Source organism: Cnephaeus nilssonii (assembly GCF_951640355.1).
Source record: "Cnephaeus nilssonii genome assembly, chromosome: X".
Taxonomy (NCBI): Eukaryota; Metazoa; Chordata; class Mammalia; order Chiroptera; family Vespertilionidae; genus Cnephaeus; species Cnephaeus nilssonii.
This window is the reverse complement of record NC_137071.1, coordinates 48,702,026-48,722,391: the sequence shown is the minus strand read 5'-3', so window position 1 is coordinate 48,722,391 and position 20,366 is coordinate 48,702,026. Positions and strand designations below refer to the sequence as shown.

The window sequence follows — 20,366 nt, the reverse complement described above, 5'->3', positions numbered from 1 at the left end:
GTCTTTGGGGCTTAAAACCTGCAGAAATTAAAATTTGAAAATTCAGTATCTGACTGACTAGCATTAAGCAAATTATTCATTTGGTAAATATCAGATCATGTACTTTTAATAGAGTTTTTAAAAGCCTTTAAAACTCTTATTTTTAACAATACTTGTTTCATTTCACATTTCTTTTCATAGGTTTATAAAAAAGAATGAATGTTTTGTGTTTATGAGTGTCTAATTACTGTTTTTGCAGTACGGCATGTTGCTTGCAAGTTGCTGTGTATGTGTGAAGGCTCAGCTGCTTCAGAAGAAGCTATTCACAGACGGATTTTGGTAAGTCCTAATTAAATGAGGACAAAGTACAGATGCAATGAGATAGTCATTACTCTATGAAAATGGTTGAAGTTAGTGTAAACTGGAAGAATTTCATATCTTTTAGCATATTCATGTTTCCTTTTCTTTTTTAAAAAAATTCTTTATTGTTTGAAGTATTACATATGTCTCCTTTTCCCCCCATTGATCTCTCCACGGCTGTTCCCACCCCCCAGCACTTGCCTCCACCCCCCTACTCTCTGTGTCCATGGGCCATGCCCATATGCATGTATACAAGTCATTTGGTTGCTCTCTTACCTCCCCCTTCCCCTGCCTTCCCTCTGAGGTTGGATGGTCTGTTCTGTGCTTCTATGTCTCTGGATCCAATTTAGTTAATCAGTTTATGTTGTTCATTATATTCCACAAATGAGTGAGATCATATGATATTTATTGTTCTCCGAGTGACTTATTTCACTTAGCATAATGCTCTCCAAGTCCATTTATGCTGTTGCAAATGGTAAGAGTTATTTCTTTTTTACAACAGCGTAGTATTCCATTGTGTAGATGAACAGTGGTTTTTTAATTTATTTTTTTTGTACCATGGTTTTTTAATCCACTCATCAGCTGATGGGCACTTAGGCTGTTTCCAAATCTTAGCTATTGCAAATTGTGCTGCTATAAACATAGGGTTGCATATATCCTTTATGATAATTGTTTCTGGTTTCTTGAGATATATTGCTAGAAGTGGGATTACTGGATCGAACGGGAGTTCCATTTTTAACTTTTTGAAGAAACTCCATACTGTTCTCCACAGTGGCTGCACCAGTCTGCATTCCCACCAGCAGTGCATGAGGGTTCCTTTTTCTCTATATCCTCGCCAACACTTGTCATTTGTTGATTTGTTGATAATAACCATTCTGACAGGTGTGAGATGGTACCTCATTGTCGCTTTGATTTGCATCTCTCAGATGATTACTGACTTTGAGCATGTTTTCAAACGTCTCTCAGCCTTCTGCAAGTCCTTTTTCGAAAAGTGTCTATTTAGGTCCTTTGCCCATTTATTGATTGGGTTGTTTATCTTCCTTTTGTTGAGTTGTATGAGTTCCGTATAAATTTTGGAGATTAAACCCTTATCGGAGATAGCATTGGCAAATATGTTCTCCCATGCAGCAGGCTTTCTTGTTTTGTTGATGGTTTATTTTGCTGTGCAGAAGCTTTTTATTTTGATTTAGTCCCATTTCTTTACTTTTTCCTTAGTTTCCATTGCCCTAGGAGTTATATCGGTAAAGATACTGCTATGACATACTGTATGTCTGCTATTTTGCTGGATATGGATTCTTCTAAGATTTTTATCGTTTCCCATCTTATGTTTAAGTCCTTTATCCATTTTGAGTTTATGTTTGTGTATGGTGTAAGTTGGTGTTGTAGTTTCATTTTTTTGGATGTATCTGTCCAGTTTTCCCAACACCATTTATTGAAGGGACTGTCTTGACTCTAACTCCATTGTATGCTATTTCCTCCTTTGTCAAATATTAATTGATCATAATGGCTTGGGTCGGTTTCTGGGTTCTCTGTTCTGTTCCACTGGTCTATATGTCTGTTCTTATGCCAGTACCAGGCAGTTTTGAGAACAGTGGCTTTGTAGTATAGCTTGATATCTGGTATTGTGATCCCTCCAACTTTGTTCTTTCTCAGGATTGCTGCGGCCTTTGGGGTGTTTTTTTTTTTTTTTAAGGCCACCAAAAATTTTGGTTGCCTCCCCCCCAAAAAAAAATTGGGAGAGAGAGGGATGGGGGTGTTTTTTTTTTTTTATTCCATATCAATTTTTGGAGAGTTTGTTCTAGTTCTGTGAAATATGCCGTTGGTATATTAATGGAGGTTACATTGGATCTATAGATTGCTTTGGGTAGTATGGACATTTTAATGATGTTAATTCTACTAACCCATGAACATGGTATATTCTTCCATTTGTTTATATCTTCCTCTATTTCTTTTTTCAGTGTCCTGTGGTTTTACAAGTACAAGTCTTTTACCTCCTTAGTTAAGTTTATTCCCAGGTAATTTTTTGTTGCAATGGTAAATGCGATTGTTTTTTTAGTTTCTCTTTCTGTGAGTTCATTATTGGTGTATAAAAGAGCCATAGATTTCTGGGTGTTAATTTTGTATTGCCGTATTCATTTATTAAATCTAATAATTTTTTGATGGAGTCTTTAGGATTTTCTATGTCCAGTATCATGTCATCTATGAATAATGACAGGTTTATGTCTTCTTTTCCAATTTGATACCTTTTATTTCTTCTTCTTGTCTAATTACTATGGCTAGCATTTCCAGTACTATGTTGAACAGGACTGGTGAAAGTGGGCATCCCTGTCTCGTTCCTATTCTTATGGGAAATGCTTTTAGTTTTTGCCGATTGAGTATGATGTTGGCTGTAGGTTTGTCGTATAAGGCTTTTATTATGTTGAGGTATGATCCCTCTATTCCCATTTTGCTGAGGGTTTTTCTTTTATCAAGAAAGGGTATTGTATTTTGTCAAATGCTTTATCTGCATCAACTGATATGACTATGTGATTTTTATCTCTCAATTTGTTTATGTGATGTATCACGTTTATTGATTTGTGGATATTGTACCATCCTTGCATCCCCAGAATAAATCCTACTTGGTCATGGTGTATGATCTTTTTGATATAATGCTAGCTCCAATTTGCTAGAATTTTGATGAGGATTTTGGCATCTATGTTCATGAGGGATATTGGCCTGTAATTCTCTTTCATTGTGCTGTCTTTATCTGGTTTTGGTATTAGGGTGATGCTGGCTTCATAGAATGAGCTTGGAAGTGTTCCTTCCTCTTGAATTTTTTGGAATAGTCTGAGGATGATAGGTTTTAGTTCTTCCTTTAATGTTTGGTAAAACTCCCCTGTGAAACCATCTGGCCCCGGGCTTTTGTTTGCTGAAAGTTTTTTGATGACTGCTTCAATTTCCTCCATAGTTACTGGCCTATTGAGATATTTAGTTTCTTCCTGATTGAGTTTTAGAAGGTGGTATTTTTCTAGGAATATGTCCATTTCCTCCAGGTTGCCTAGTTTGTTGGAATAGTTTTGTTCATAGTATTTTTTAAAGCAATCCTTTGTATTTCGGTGGGGTCTGTTGTTATTTCACCTCTTTAATTTCTGATTTTGTTTATTTGGGTCTTCTCTCTTTGCTTCTTGGCGAGCCTGGCTAGAGGTTCATCAATCTTTCAACTTGTAACTTTAAGGGGAGAAAGCAAGAGGTGTTCTCACTCCATCATGATACTCATGTCATTCCCAATTAACTCTTGATTTATCAGCTTATATAGGATCTATTTTTCTGCTATGATAGATTTATCTCTTATTTACTAATATTACTTTGTCTTACTCCCCATTTTTTTGTTCTGTTAATTATACTATTTTTATTTATCTGATGGTTACCTTTTAAAACTTTAAATAACAAACTTTACATTTTTACTTTTATATCAGTTTTGGAGAGTATGTCTTTACTTTCCACTCGGAGAGGATATTAGTACCTTTATCATTCTCTCTACCTTTCTTTACATAAACCTTTTAACTTATGTCATTTTTAACATTTGCATTTTTGGCTTTCTAGATTCAAAGGATGAAAACTAAAAGGAGCATTTTATTGGTTGTGACTACTACTTAATTCTGTGGATAATAATGGTATTTCTCTTTATTTTCTTGCTCTCTTAATACTGTTCCCTCAGGTATTCTATTTGTTGAGTGTAATGTCCTTTTATGGTGTTCATTCCCTCAATTGTTTAGCCATTGTTGCTCATATTTGATTTGAGATTTCGTGATAGTTTTCTGTAAATACTGTGTCACACTATCCTACATAATAAAAAGGTAATATGTAAATTACCATCACTCCACTATGCCCACGATTGGGCCAGCGGGAGGCGCAGGGGCTGGACTCAGGGTGGCCGGGGTGGTGATTGGGCCGGCAGCGTCTGCGACATGGCTGTGCTGTGGCACAGAAGGGGCCTCTGGGCCCCGGCTGACAAGGCGGCGCGGGCGGTCGGTGCGGCTCCCGGGGGAGGAGTCTGGCAGCAGCTGGGCTGCAGGAGCGCGCGGAGGTGTCCACAGAGGACACGGGTTTCTGCGCAGCCTGGGCCGGCCGAGGGAGGGCTCATGAGGGAGCCGGAAGGCAGAGGAGGCGGCGGCGGCCCCAGCCTTCCTGGGCGGGAGGCGAAGGCAAGACCCTGGCCTGGGCTGCGGCCGCCAGTGGACCACGCCCCCGCCCTGCCTCGCCCTAGGGGCCCAGGGACTTCGGAGCTGCCGGCCACACTGGGTCCCGACCAGCGGACAGACAGCCTACACGTGCATGATTTAATCATGCACTGGGCCTCTAGTTTACCATAACCTGAATCCAGTGACTGATGGAGAAGTAGGACTGGATTCTTCAATTGACCTGTGTTGTTAGTCACCTGGAATTCTATTTTTTTCCAGCCTAAGTGATTGTACTCACGATTCCTTCCTGGAAGAGAAGGGAGGAGATACCTCTTGGGGGGCAGCCAACTGTATGACACTCCTACTATTCACATCCAGAATGTTTCTGCATTTTTCATTTTGTGCATTTTGGGGATGGTGATTTTATCTCATCCGATTTGCTGTCTATTTTTTTTATTTTTTATTTTTTTCTCTCCATTTTTTTATTAAGGTATTATATATGTAGATATATTACCATTCCCCCCCCCACCCTACTCCCATACATGCCCTCAACCCCCAGTGTTTTGCATCCATTTGTTATGCTTATATGCATGCATACAAGTACTTTGGTTGATCTCTTATCTCCCCCACCTCTCCCTAAACTTCTCGCTGTAATTTGACAGTCTGTTTGATGCTTTACTGCCTCGTGTGTCTATCTTTTTTTTTGTCTGTGTGTGTCTATCTTTTTGTTCATCAGTTTATAATGTTCTTTATTATCCACAAATAAGTGAGATCATGTGGTATTTTTCTTTCATTGACTGGCTTATTTCACTTAACATAATGTTCTCCAGTTCCATCCAGGTTGCTGCAAATGGTAAGAATTGCTTCTTTTTTATAGCAGCATAGTATTCCATTGTGTAGATGTACCATAGTTTTCTGATCCAGTCATCTGACGGGCACCTAGGCTGTTTCCAAATCTTAGCTGAAATTGTGCTGCTATGAACATAGGGTGCATATATCCTTTCTGATTGGTGTTTCTAGTTTCTTAGGATATATTCCTAGGAGTGGGATTATTGGGTCAAATGGGAGTTCCATTTTCAGTTTTTTGAGGAAAACTCCATACTGTTCTCCACAGTGACTGCACCAGTCTGCATTCCCACCAGCAGTGCACGAGGGTTCCTTTTTCTCCGCATCCTCTCCAGCACTTGTAGTTTGTTGATTTGTTGATGATAGCCATTCTGACAGGTGTGAGATTGTACCACATTGTCGTTTTGATTTGCATCTCTTGGATAATTAGTGACTTTGAGCATGTTTTCATGTGTCTCTTGGCCTTCCTTCTGTCTTCTTTCGAAAAGATTCTATTTAGGTCCATTGCCCATTTTTTTATTGGATCATTTATCTTCCTTTTATTAAGTTGTATAAGCTGCCTGTAGATGTTGGAGATTAAACCTTTATCAGTGATAACATTTGCAAATATGTTCTCCCATACAGTGGGCTTTCTTGTTGTTTTGTTGATGGTTTCATTTGGTGTAAAAAAGCTTTTTATTTTGATGTAGTCCCATTTGTTTACTTTCTCTTTAGTTTCCATTGCCCTAGGAGCAGTATCAGTGAAGAAGTTCTTTCAGCATATGTCTGAGATTTCTCTCCCTGTGGATTCCTCTAGTATTTTTATGGTTTCCCACCTTATGTTTAAGTCCTTTATCCATTTTGAGTTTATTTTTGTGTATGGTGTAAGTTGGTGACCTAGTTTCATTTTTTTTGCATGTATCTGTCCAATTTTCCCAACACCATTTATTGAAGAGACTGTCTTGACTCCATTGTATGTTCATGCCTCCTTTGTCAAATATTAATTGAGCATAGTGGTTTGGGTCGATATCTGGATTCTCTATTCTATTCCATTGGTCTATATGTCTGTTCTTGTGCCAGTACTAGGCTGTTTTGAGAACAGTGGCTTTGTAATACAGCTTGAAATCTGGTATTGAGATCCCACCTACTTTATTCTTCTTTCTCAGGATTGCTGTGGCTATTCGGGGTCTTTTTCTATTCCAGATGAATTTTTGGAGAGTTCTTTCTAGGTCTGTGAAATATGCCGTTGGTATTTTAATGGAAGTGCATTGAATCTATAGATTGCTTTGGGTAGTATGGACATTTTAATGATGTTGATTCTACCAATCCTTGAACAAGGTATGTTCTTCCATCTGTTTACGCCTTCCTCTATCTCTTTTTTCAATGTCCTGTAATTTTCCACGTTATAGGTCTTTTACCTCCTTAGTTAAGTTTATTCCTAGGTATCTTAATTTTTTTTTGGTGCGATGGTAAATGAGATTACTTTTTTAGTCTCTCTTTCTGTAAGTTCACTATTGGTGTATAGAAATGCCATAAATTTCTTGGCGTTAATTTTGTATCCTGCTACATTGCTGAATTCATTTATTAAGTCTATTAGTTTTTTGATGGAGTCCTTCAGGTTTTTTATGTACAATATCATGTCATCTGCAAATAAGGACAGCTTTACTTCTTTTTTTCCAATTCGGATGCCATTTATTTCTTCTTGTTTAATTGCAATGGCTAATACTTCCAGTACTACGTTGAACAGGAGTGATGAGAGTGGGCTTCCCTGTCTTGTTCCTGTTCTTAGGGGAAATGGTTTTAGTTTTGGACAATTGAGTATGATGTTAGCTGAGGGTTTATCATATATAGGTTTTATTATGTTGAGGTATCATCCTTCTATTTCCAGCTTGTTGAGAGTTTTTATCAAGAAAGGGTGTTGGGCCGAAACCGGTTTGGTTCAGTGGATAAAGCGTCGGTCGGCGGACTGAGGGGTCCCAGGTTCTATTCCGGTCAAGGGCATGTACATTGGTTGCGGGCACATCCCCGGTGGTGCGTGTGCAGGAGGCAGCTGTTCGATGTTTCTCTCTCATCGATGTTTCTAACTCTCTATCCCTCTCCCTTCCTCTCTGTAAAAGATCAATAAAATATATTTTTTAAAAAAAGAAAGTGTTTTGGATTTTGGCAAATGCTTTCCCTGCATCAATTGATATGACTGTAATTTTTATCTCTCAATTTGTTTATGTGATGTATCACGTTTATTGATTTGTGGATATTGTACCATCCTTGCATTCCTGGGATAAATCCTACTTGGTCATGGTGTATGATCTTTCTGATGTACTTCTGGATCCGATTTGCTGGAATTTTGTTGAGGATTTTGGCATCTATGTTCATGAGGGATATTGGCCTGTAATTCTCTTTCATTGTGTTGTCTTTATCTGGTTTTGGTATTAGGGTGATGCTGGCTTCATAGAAGGAGCTTGGAAGTGTTCCTTCCTCTTGAATTTTTTGGAATAGTCTGAGGAGGATAGGTTTTAGTTCTTCCTTGAATGTTTGGTAAAACTCCCCTGTGAAGCTGTCTGGCCCTGGGCTTTTGTTTGCTGGAAGCTTTTTGATGACTGCTTCAATTTCTTCCATAGTTATTGGCCTATTGAGGTGTTTAGTTTCTTCCTGATTGAGTTTTGGGAGGTTGTATTTTCTAGGAATATGTCCATTTCCTCCAGGTTGTCCAGTTTGTTGGCATATAGTTTTTCGTAGTATTTTTTAACAATTCTTTGTATTTCTGTGGGGTTAGTTGTTATTTTGCCTCTTTCATTTCTGATTTTGTGTATTTGAGTCTTCTCTCTTTGCTTCTTGGTGATCCTGGCTTGAGGTCCATCAATCTTGCTTATCCTTTCAAAGAACCAGCTCTTGGTTTTGTTGATCTTTTGTATCGTTTCTTTGGTCTCTTTGTCGGTTATCTTTGTTCTGATCTCTATTATTTCCTTCCTTCTGCTTACAGTGGGCGTTTCTTGTTGCTCTCTTTCTAACTCTTTGAGTTGTAGGGTTAGATAATTTATTACCATTGTTTCTTGTTTCTTACAATAGGCTTGTAGAGCAATGAACTTCCCTCTCAAGATTGCTTTCGCTGTGTCACATAGATTTTGGATTGTGTTTTCATTGTCATTTGTTGCGATGATGTTTTTTATTTCTTCCTCGATCTCTCTGGTAATCCAGTCATTGTTTAAGAGCATGCTGTTTAGTCTCCATGTGTTTGATTTCTTTGGATTGTTTTTATTGTAGTTGATTTCCAGTTTTATGCCACTGTGATCTGAGTAGATGCTTGATATGATTTCTATATTTTTGAATTTGAGTAGACTTTGCCTATGTCCCAACATATGGTGTATCTTTGAAAATGACCCATGTGCACTTGAGAAGAATGTATATTCTGTGGCTTGGGGTGAAATGTTCTGAAGAGGTCAATTAATTCCATCTGGTCTAGTGAGTCATTTAGGATTTATGTTTCTTTGCTTATTTTTTGTATAGAGGATTTTTCCAATGGTGATAGTGGGGTATTAAAGTGTCCTACTATGATTGTATTGCTGTCAGTCTCTCCCTTGATATCCTCCAGGAGTTTTTTTATGTATTTGGGTGCTCCTGTATTGGGTGCGTATATGTTTACCAGTTATTTCTTCTTGTTGGATTTCTCCCTTTAGTATTATGAAGTGGCCTTCCATATCTCTTGTTATGTCCTTCACTTTGAGATCTAATTTGTCAGATATAAGTATTGCTACCTCAGCTTTTTTTTCATTTCCATTCGCCTGGAAAACCTTTTTCCATTTCTTCACCCTCAGTCTGTGTGCGTCTTTTTTTCTGAGGTGGGTTTCTTGTAGACAGCAGATATGTGGGTCTTGTTTTCTTATCCAATCCGTTACCCTATGTCTTTTTATTGGGTCATTTAATCCATTTACATTTAAAGTTATTATTGATAGGTACTTATTTATCACCATTTTTATTCTTTACCCCTGTGTTCCTTCTTGGCTTCCTATTTCTTTTTTTTACAGCAAACCCTTTAGCATTTCTTACATTGCTGGTTTGGTGGTAATAAATTTCTTTAGTCCTGTTTTGCCTGTGAAGCTCCTGATTTCACCTTCAATTTTGATTTATAGCCTTGCTGGGTACAGTATTCTTGGATTCAGACCCTTCCTTTGCATGACTTTGTATATTTTATTCCATTCCCTTCTGGCCTGATGAGTTTCTGTTGAGAAATCAGTTGCTAGTCTTATGGGGGTTCCTTTGTATGTAACTTTCTGTCTCTCTCTCTGGCCGCTTTTACGATTCTTACTTCGTCGTTGCTGTTGCCTATTTAATTATAATGTGCCTTGGCGTCAGTCTTTTGGTGTTCATTTTGCTTGTGACTCTGTGAGCTTCTTGGATTTGTGTGGGTTTTTTCTTGCCTATATCACAAAAGTTTTCTGTCATTATTTCTTCAAACAGCTTTTCTATTCCTTCCTCTATTTCTTCTCCTTCTGGAACCTCTATTATGCGGATGTTGTTTTGTTTCGTGTTGTTCCAAAGTTCCCTTAGGCTCTCCTCCTGCTTTTTAAGTTTTTTTTCTAGAACCTTCTGTACTTGGGTGTTTTTCACCACCTCATCTTCTAGCTCACTGATGCAGTCCTCTGCTTCTTTTAGTCTACTCTTGATGCTTTCTGTTGAGTTTTTTACAGCAGCGATGTCATTCTTCATTTCTTCTTGGTTCTTCTTCATTTCCTCTTGGTTCTTACTCATATTGCCGAATTTGTCTTCCATTCTTTTCAGCCACCCTATGACCATTTCTCTGAATTCTTTCTCTGATAAATTGCTTGCCTCTAATTCGTTTACTTCCTTTTCTGGTGATGCCTGCTTTTCTTTCATATGCAGGCTGTTTCTTTGTCTCCCCATGGCCTCTCTTCTCCACAAGTCTGGTTATGTAGTTCTCTCTCTCCTTATCCCTGGCGAAATCTGACCTTTCCATGGTCGGGTGTAGAACTCCTCTGAATCTGCCATTTTGCGCCAATTGGGGACCGGTGTTGTGGGGCTTGCAGCTGTTTGGTGGTTGTTGCAGTTGTAGCTTTTCAAGTTTCTGATAACATCCACTTTCCCCTTCAAGATGGTGTGGTCTTCATGTCTGAGCCCGTAGCTCTGGGAGGGGACCCAGCAGCAGTGGGGGCTGCCCTGTCAGGGGAACCCCGTTCAGCAGTCCCCCACCTTCTCCTGGAGTTTACCTGTCCCTTAACTCACCAACAAACACTCCCCGTGCCACTCTCAGCTGTTCTTTCTTTTTGCTCCGGGACAAGGCTCAGGACATGTCTGTCTATTCCACCACCATTTCCCCCCCTCCATTTGCTGTCTATTTTTAAGAGGTTCCTCATTAATTTAGGTAAGTGGTTGGCAAACTCATTAGTCAACAGAGCCAATTATCTATAGTACAACAATTAAAATTTCTTTTGAGAGCCAAATTTTTTAAACTTAAACTTCTTCTAATGCCACTTTTTCAAAATAGACTTGCCCAGGCCCTGGTATTTTGTGGAAGAGCCTCACTCAAGGGGCCAAAGAGCCACATGTGGCTCGTGAGCCGCAGTTTGCTGACCACGGATTTAGGTCAACTAAAAATGCCCCTTATTTCCAGGACTCTTTTAAAAAAAATATGTATATTTCTATTGATTTCATAGAGGAAGGGAGAGGAAGAGAGAGATAGAAATATCAAGGATGAGAGGGAATCATTGATTGGCTGCCTCCTACCTGCCCCCTACTGGGGATTGAGCCCACAACTCAGGCATGTGCCCTTGACTGGAATTGAACCCGAGGCCCTTCAGTTTGCAGGCTGATGCTCTATCCACTGAGCCAAACCAGCTAGGGACAGGACTTTTACTGAATAAGAAAAAAATATATATCTTTTCTCTTATTTATAGAGAATATACTAGTATATAAATTCCTAGAAATAATATATACATAAAATATGATATACTTAATATAATATATGTAATATTATATGTATCATGTCCAGGGATTTATAGTCTATAAGGTTTATACTAAAACTAGAGGCCTGGTGCATGAAAATTCGTGCACTGGGTTGGTCTCTCAGCCTGGCCTGCCCCCTCTCACAGTCCGGGAGCCATCAGGGGTTGTCATACTTATGGGAGGCAACTGGGCTGATCAGGGGAAGGCGCCGCCCCATCACCCCACTGCTGCTGCCTCTGCCGCCCACTGTGGTCATGGCCCTCAACCCTTTCTTCTTAGTGCTGGCCCCACCCCCTTCCCACTGTTGGGTGGGGGTAATCTGGAGCTTGGCTGGCTGTGGGAGGGACTGTGGGAGGTTGAGACACAGCAGGTCACACCCCATCCAGCTTCTGTGGAGGCCTGGCACCAGGACCAGCCCGCGCTGCTGTCTCTTTGGCTGCCTCTGTGGAAGGGGCAGCACTGTACCAGGGCCACGCAGCCCCCTCTCCTGATGCCTGTGCGGAAGGGGCCACAGTGCGGGACTGGCCCGCGCCGAGGCCTCTCCCGCGCCACCTCTGCAAAAGGGACCTGTGGGGCTGGACCAGCTTGTATTGCTGCCTCTCCCATGCTGCTGCCTCTCCTGCGCTGCCACCTCTCCTGTGCTGCCGGCCCTTGGCCCTCACAGCTGCTGCGGCTTTGTCCAGAAGGACGTCTGGAAGACGTCCGGTCTATCTGGTCTAATTAGCACATTACCCTTTTATTAGTATAGATTATAGTATATATACTAAATATAAATTTATAGTATCCAAAATTTATAGTATTATATATATATATATATACATATATATATATATATACATATATATATATATATATACATATATATATATATATGTATATATATATATATATGTATATATGCATACACACACACACACACACACACACTGCATTTCTAGGGGCTTATAACACACAGGGTGGCTGTAGTGTGTGCTCAGTTCTTCATCTTCATTTAGTTCTTCTTTGCTTCCATATCATTTGTACATATTTCGTATCAACTATTTATTTAGATGTCTGTCAGTTACAATACTGTGAGCTTCTTCAGGGTGCCTGGCATATAAAAGATAGTTAATAAAAATTTGTTAGATTAATAAAAATTTTATTAGATATATGATTTAAAAACTAGAACGCAGGTGTTGTTGACTTATAGTTTAATGCTTATCATATAACTTTCTTTATGTATGTGGGCATTAATTTTTTCAGAATTTTGTCTTATCTAAATTATCCCAATGTTTTCTTTTTAATATTTCCTTAGAGGATGTCTTTTCAAGTACTAGTATATTAAATTTTTTTTAAATCCTCACCCAAGGACATGCTTAGAGAGAGGAAGGGTGAGAGGAAGAGAGAGAAGGAGAGAGAGGAAGAGAGAGGCATCGATGTGAGAAAGAAACATCAGTGGGTTACCTTCTGCACACTCCCTGATGGGGGATCAAACCTGCAATGCAGTTAGGTGTGCATTTTCAGTTGGAAGCCCCTCAGTGCATAGTACACTCAACTAACTGAGCCACTCCAGCTGGGAAAGTCTATTAATTTTTTTATAAATATGTTTTTTAAATAAATATATTTTTTATTCATTTGAGAGAGGAAGGGAGAGGGAGAAAAACATCAGTGATGAGAGAGAATCATTGATTGGCTGCCTTCTGTGCACCCCACACGGGATTGTGCCCACAACCTGGGCATGTCCCCTGACAGGGAATCAAACCATGACCTCCTGGTTCATGGGTTGAGGCTCAACCACTGAGTCACACTGGCCGGTTTATTAATTAAAAAAATATTTTTATTGATTTTATAGAAGAAGGGAGAGGGAGAGGGAGAGAGAAACATCAATGATGAGAGAAACATCAGTCATTGACCAGCTGCCGCCTGCCCACCCCACACTGGCGATTGAGCCCGAAACCCAGGCATATGCCCTACTGGGAATCAAACTGTGGTTCACTGGTCAATGCTCAACCACTGAGTCATGCCACTGGGCTATTTTTATTATTGCTTTTCTTAAGACCATTTCTCTTAAATTATGGAGTTCAAAGCAGAACACAGAACTCTAATAAATGCTGATAACTTTTTGTTTTCTGTGGATTACACTACTGAATATGGACAGAAAATTAAATGTTTTCTTCAGTACCCTCCTCAACCAGTTTGGAGGAGGTGTGATTAAAAATATATTTTCTAATCTCTCTCTTACAGATGACTATGAAAACAGGAAAAGGGTGGGTGGATGTTGGAAATGCTGTGATTGCTGATGAATTTTTTCAAGCTGCTGTGGCTGTAAGTTACCACTGATATTTTAGCTGTGGCAATTATTTGTAACAGTTCTTATTCTCATTATTACATAGTATTGTTGTTTTATTTTCCAGGGTTTGGAGCAATTATATGCCAAATTAATGCAGAGCAGCTTCACTGAGACCCAAGTGACTATGCAGAAGTTGGCTGTTGAGAGAAATCTTTTCAAAGTGCTTTCTTACCAAGCAGAGTCAGTAGGTATCATAGTCTCCAGGGCCTCACAGTGAGGCATTTGGTATATGTAAATGCAAAATCTATGATCTATTAGAAGAAAGTCAGGTGTGATTGGCCTTTCATCTATATATATAAAAGCCTAAGCGACGGTTACGACTGAACGACCCAAACGACTGGTCCACCAGTTGCTATGACGCGCACTGACCACCAGGGGGGCAGGCGGTTAATGCAGGAGCTGCCCCCTGGTGGTCAGTGTGCTCTCAGAGCCAACCTCCTGTGGACCCTCCCCCCCACCCCGCCGGCTGGCCAATCTCCTGGGGTCCCTCCTCCCAGCCAGCTGGCCCCCAATAGGCCTCGATTGCCATCCAGGCCGAGAGACCCCACCCGAGCACAAATTCGTGCACCAGGTCTCTAGTAAGATTATATTTGACTTTTTTAATCCCTGTTTTGTATCTGAAGGTAACATTACTGATGGTGATTGGTATATATGTAGGGTTGGATGAAGTTGAAAAGACTGATATATAACTAAACATCATTTTACCACTGCACGTAATATCTATCAGTTATTTATGGCAGTAGCCTCTACTTGAAACACCAATCTTTGTGACTCTCTTCTATTCACAGTCTGCCTAAAATATGTGCCTGATAAGAGTCTTCTCATTTGCAATTGTTCTGAGTTGTTTGCTGATGTTTTCTAAAAGTCTGCTGCTATCAGTGTTCCAAGTTGTACTTTACCTCTGTTTTTCTTTTGGATTTCCTCCTTTTGTCACCACACCATACAGTTAGGTGTGCATTTTCAGTTGACTAAATGTTAGCTGTGATGAGTTTGTGCTCTATAATTATGTAATTCTAGAAATTAAAGAGATCTTAAACATCATCTAGTGTAATCCTTTTATTTGTATTAACATTTATTGAGACAATTCATATACTATAAAATTCACACATTTAAAATGTACAGTTCAGTGGATTTAATATATTCACAAAATTATGCAGTCTTTGCCATAATCTAAGAGTAAAGCATTTTTATCACCCCAAAAGGAAACTCCCTACCCATTACCCGTCACTCCCAATTCCTCCTGATCCCAGCCTAGCAACCATTAATCTACTTTCTGTCTCTATAGATTTACCTGTCTGGACATTTTAGATAACTGAAATCATACAATAAGTATCTTTTGTGATTAGCTTCTTTTACTTAGCATGTTTTCAGGGTTAATCCATGTTGTAGCATGTATCAATACTTTATCTTTTTATTACCAAATAATGTTCCACTATATGGATATACCACATTTTGTTTATGCATTCATCCATTGATGAACATTTGGGTTGTTTTCCACTTTGGGCTATTTTGAATAACTAGAGAGAGGCCCCGTGCACGAAATTCGTGCATGGGGGGAGGGGTGTCCCTCAGCCTAGCCTGCACCCTCTCCCAATCTGGGACCCCTTGAGGGATGTCCGACTGCCTGTTTAGGCCCGATCCTGGGATCAGGCCTAAATGGGCAGTCAGACATCCCTCTCACAATCCAGGACTGCTGGCTTCCAACCGCTCACCTGCCTGCCTGCCTGATTGCCCCTAACCACTTCTGCCTGCCAGCCTGATCACCCCCTAACTATTGCCCTGCCAGCCTGATCGATGCCTAACTGCTCCCTTGCCATCCCGATTGCCCCTAACTGCCCTCCCCTGCCATCCTGGTTACCCTTAACTGCCCTGTCCTGCCAGCCTGGTCGGCCCTAACTATCCTCCCCTGCAGGCTTGGTTGCCCCCAACTGCCCTCCCCTGCAGGCCTGGTCACCCCAACTGCCCTCCCCTGCAGGCCTAGTCACCCCCAACTGCCCTCCCCTGCAGGCCTGGTTCCCCGCAACTGCCCTCCTCTGCCAGCCCTGTCACACCTAACTGCCCTCCCCTGCAGGCCTGATCACCCCCAACTGCCCTCCCTTGCAACCTGGTCCCTCCCCACTGCCCTCCCCTGCTGGCCTGATCACCCATAACTGCCCTCCCCTGCCAGCCATCTTGTGGCAGCCATTTTGTGTCCGCATGAGGGCGGCCATCTTCGATCACATGGGGGCGGCCATTTTGTGTGTTGGAGTGATGGTCAGTTTGCATGTTACCTCTTTTTATATAGGATTCTATTGTGAACATTCATGTACAGATTGTTGTGTGTACATATTTTTATACTAGAGTCCCAATGCATGAAATTCGTGCAAGGGGCTTAATGCTCACATCTGCAGCAGCTTGCCTCGGCCCTTGCAGCCCCAGCTTCAGCTTCATCTGGAAGGTTGTCCGGAAGGATGTCTGGAAGGTCGTTTGGATGTCTGGTCTAATTAGCATATTACACTTTTATTATTATAGATTTCTAAAATATATACCTGGGAGTAGAATTGTTGAATAACATGGTAACTCTATGTTTAACTTTTTATGAAACTGTAGGACTATTTTCCACAGTGACTATATGATTTTAAACTTCCACTAGTAGTGTATGAAGGCTCCAGTTTCTCCATATCTAACAGTTTTATAATTTTGGCACTTATGTTTATATCTGTGATAAATTTCAAGGTAATTTTAGAGCATGTTGTGAGTTGGGGGTCTAACTTCTTTCTTTTGCATGTAGTTTTCTAGTTGTCTCAGCAACATTTATTTATTTATTTTCAAAACCATCTCAAAACTTGTATTTTTATTACATTCAGATATCATGAGGTTAAAATATTTTTATAAATTAAAATATAGCTGACATATAATATTATATGAATTTCAGGAATACTAGTACAGCATAATGGATTCAACATTTATATACCTTATTAAATGATCACTTTGATAAATCTAGTTATTATGTTACTATTAGCTATGTTTTCTATGCAGTTCATTACATCCCCATGACTTACTTATTTTGTAAATAGAGGTTTGTACTTCTTATTATTTATTTTATTTTATTTTATTATTTTATTTTATTATTATTATTTAAAATATTACAAATAGTATTACATATGTCTCCTTTTTTTCCCAATTGACCTTCCCCCAGCCTCCCCTACCCCCCTGCACATGCCCTCACCCCCTCCCAGAACTTCCCTCTCAGGACTGCTTTCACTGTGTCCCATAGATTTTGGATTGTTGTGTTTTCGTTGTCATTTGTTTCCAGCATGTTTTTTTATTTCTTCTTTGATCTCTTTGGTAATCTAATCATTGTTTAATAGCATGCTAGCCAGCCTCCAAGTGTTTGAATTTTTCAGATTGATTTTATTGTAGTTTATTTCTAATTTTATGCCATTGTGATCTGAGAATATGCTTGATATGATTTCATTCTTTTTGAATTTGGAGAGACTTTACCTGTGTCCCAATCTGTGGTCTATCTTTGAAAATGTCCCATGTGCACTTGAGAAAAATGTATATTCTGTAGCTTTGGGGTGGAATGTTCTGAAGATGTTGATTAAGTTCATATGATCTAGGATTGCTGTTTCTTTGCTGATTTTTTGTCTAGAGGATTTATCCAGTGATGTTAATGGGGTATTAAAGTCCCCTACTATGGTTATATTGCTGTCAATCTCTCCCCTTATATCTTCTAAAAGTTTTTTTTTTTATGTATTAGGGTGATTCTGCATTAGGTGCATATATGTTTACCAGAGTTATGTCCTCTTGTATCGATTCCTTTAGAATTATGAAGTGGCCTTTCTTGTCTCTTGTTATGGCCTTCAGTTTGAGGTCTATTTTGTCAGATATAACTATTGCCACCCCAGCTTTTTTTTTTTTTTTTTTTTCATTTCCATTTGCCTGAGAGATATTTTTCCATCCCTTGCCTTTCAGTCTGTGTGAGTCCCTTGTTCTGAGGTGGGTCTCTTGTAGACAGTGTATATATGGGTCATGTTTTATTATCCATTCAGCCACTGATGTCTTTTGATTGGAGCATTTACTCCATTTACGTTTATGTTATTATTGATAGGTACTTGTTTGTAGCCATTTATATTCTTTATGCCGTTTTTTCTTCTTCCCTTTTTATTTCTTCTTTTAACAACAGTCCCTTTAGCATTTCTTGCATTGCCTGCTTGGTAGTGATAAACTTCTTTAGCCTTTTTTTGTGTTGCGAAGCTCCTGATTTCCCCTTCAATTTTGATTGATAGCCTTACTATGTAGAGTATTCTTGGATTCAGTCCCTTGCTTTGCATCTCTTTGTATATTCCATTCTATTCCCTTATGGCTTGATGTGTTTCTGTTGAGAAACCATTTGATAATCTGATGGGAGATCCTTTGTAGGTAACTCTCTGTCTCTCTCTTGCAGCCTTTTAGATTTTCTCTTTGTCGTTAACATTTGCCATTGTAATTATGACATGTTTTGGTGTGGGTCTTTTTGGGTTCATATTGTTTGGGACTCTCTGCTTGTGTGACTTTTTTCTTCCCCATATCAGGGAAGTTTTCTGTCATTATTTATTCAAATAGATTCTCTTGTCCTTGCTTCTCTTCTTGTCCTTCTGGCAGCCCTATTACACATATATTACTTTGTTTCATGTTGTCACAAAGCTCCCTTAGGCTCTCCTTCTGCTTTTTAATTTTTTTCCCAGTTGCTACTCAGATTGGGCTTGTTTCTCTACCTTATCTTCTAACTCAATAATTCGGTCCTCCACTTCTCATATTCTACTGTTGAAAACTTCCATCATGTATTTTATTGTAGCTGTATCACTTTTGATTTCCTCCTGATTTTTGCATAAGTTGTTGATTTTCTCATCCATCCGGTTTATGAACTGTATGACCATTACTCTGAATTCTTTTTATGACATACTGCATACCTCAGTTTCATTTAGTTTCTTTCTTGGTGATTCTCGTTTTTCTTTGGGGATTGTTTCATTGTCTCCCCATTTTTTGCTATCACTAGAAGGTCCAAATGCCGAGTTGCAGGGGCCTGCGCCGAATGTAGCGGGAGTGTCATGCAACCCGAGCGTCACTGACGATCTCTGGCACCAAGTTGCGTGAGAATCAGATTGCCCATGTGCACGCGTCGAGAATAAGAGTCACAGGCCTGCTAGGGGGCCGGGTTGCACGCCCACCCTATGTTGGTGGGATTTCCACTCGAGAGCAGCAGGATGAGAGTGCTCTATGCCGCTGCAGTGGGCCAGCAGGAGGGGAATGTGCTCTGTGACTCATAGGAATCTGTGGCTGGGATGGCTGGAGTCTCTGTGTCCGTGGCTTTGCAGCTGTGGTAGCACGTCTTTGTCCAGAGTTGCTGTAGGGTTCTGGTTTGCATCTGAGGCCAGTCTGGGTGATGGTGAGGCTGTGTTCTGAGTCCCAGCAATTCTGCCCTTTAAGATGGTGTGGTTTCTGTGCCAGTGCCGGCCTCCTGGGAGTGTTTGCAGCCGCGGTGGGGTCTGCAGTCTAAGGTCACCCAGTCCACCAGCTTTTTGAAAGTCCTGCAGGATCTAACTGTCCCTAACTCTCTCTCTCTCTCTCTCTCTCTCTCTCTCTCTCTCTCTCACACACACACACACACACACACACACACACACACACACCACGTCCACACACTCCCCTTTTGCTCCCTCACTCTCTCAAACTCTCTTCCCCACTGCTGCCCTGCTGGTCAACATCTTCTGCAGACCTTGTATGTCTTCTTGAGAGAAGTGTATATTTAGATCCTCTGCCCATTCTTTGTTTGGGTTGTTTGTTTGTTAATGTTGAGTTTTATGAGTTCTTTATATATTTTGGATCTTACGCCTTTGTTGGAGCTGCAGTTTGCAAATATCGTCTCCCATCTGGTTGGCTGCCTCTTGGTTTTGTTGTAAGTTTCTTTTGCTCTGCAGAAGCTTTTTAGTGTGATGTAGTCCTATTTATTTATTTTTGCCTTTACTTCCCTTGCCTTTGGGGTCAAGTTCATAAAATGTTTTCCACTACCAAGGTCTATTAGTTTGGTGCCTATATTTTCTTCTTTGTAATTATTGTTTTGGGTTTTATATTTAGGTTTTTGATCCATTTTGAATTAATTTCTGTACATGGGGACAAACTGTAATCCAGTTTCATTTGTTTTCATGTGGCTTTCCAGTTTTCCCAGCACCATTTATTGAAGATACTGTCTTTACTCCATTGTGTCTTTCTGTCTCCTTTGCCCAAAATTATCTGTCCATATACATGTGATTTCATATTTGGGCTCTCTATTTTGTTCCATTGATATTTGTGTCTGTTTCTCTGCCAATACCATATGTTGTGATTACTGTAGCTCTTGTAGTAAAATTTGTATCAGGTAGCGTGATACCTCCAAAGTTGTTCTTTTTTCTCAGGATTGCTGTGGCTCTTTGGGGTCTTTTGTGGTTCCATACAAATCTGATGATTTCTCATTGTATTTTGTTAAAAAATGACATTGGTATTTTAATAAGGATTGCATTAAATCTGTATATTGCTTTGGGTAATATGGCCATTTTAACTATGTTGATTCTTCCAATCCATGAACATGGGATAAGTTTACATTTTGTTGCATCTTTTTCAATCTCTTTTAATAATGCTTTGTAATTTTCAGTATATAGGTCTTTACATTCTTTGTTTAGTTTATTTCTAGGTATTTTATTCTTTTGGTTATAATTGCAAAAGGAATTTTTTTAAAAAAAATTGTTTTTCTGAAG

General features: G+C 39.8%; 1 protein-coding gene across 1 annotated transcript in view; it reads left to right on the top strand.

Annotated features, from left to right (window-relative positions):
* Window positions 1-20,366, top strand: part of TEX11 (testis expressed 11) — a gene marked incomplete at both ends in the record, with an annotated part of 446,038 nt that overhangs the window by 43,439 nt on the left and 382,233 nt on the right. Inside the window, 3 exons of the mRNA XM_079764448.1 lie at window positions 239-318; window positions 13,506-13,586; window positions 13,676-13,795. Of these exons, the coding sequence (XP_079620574.1) occupies window positions 239-318; window positions 13,506-13,586; window positions 13,676-13,795 (281 nt within the window). The remainder of the gene's footprint in view (window positions 1-238; window positions 319-13,505; window positions 13,587-13,675; window positions 13,796-20,366) is intronic.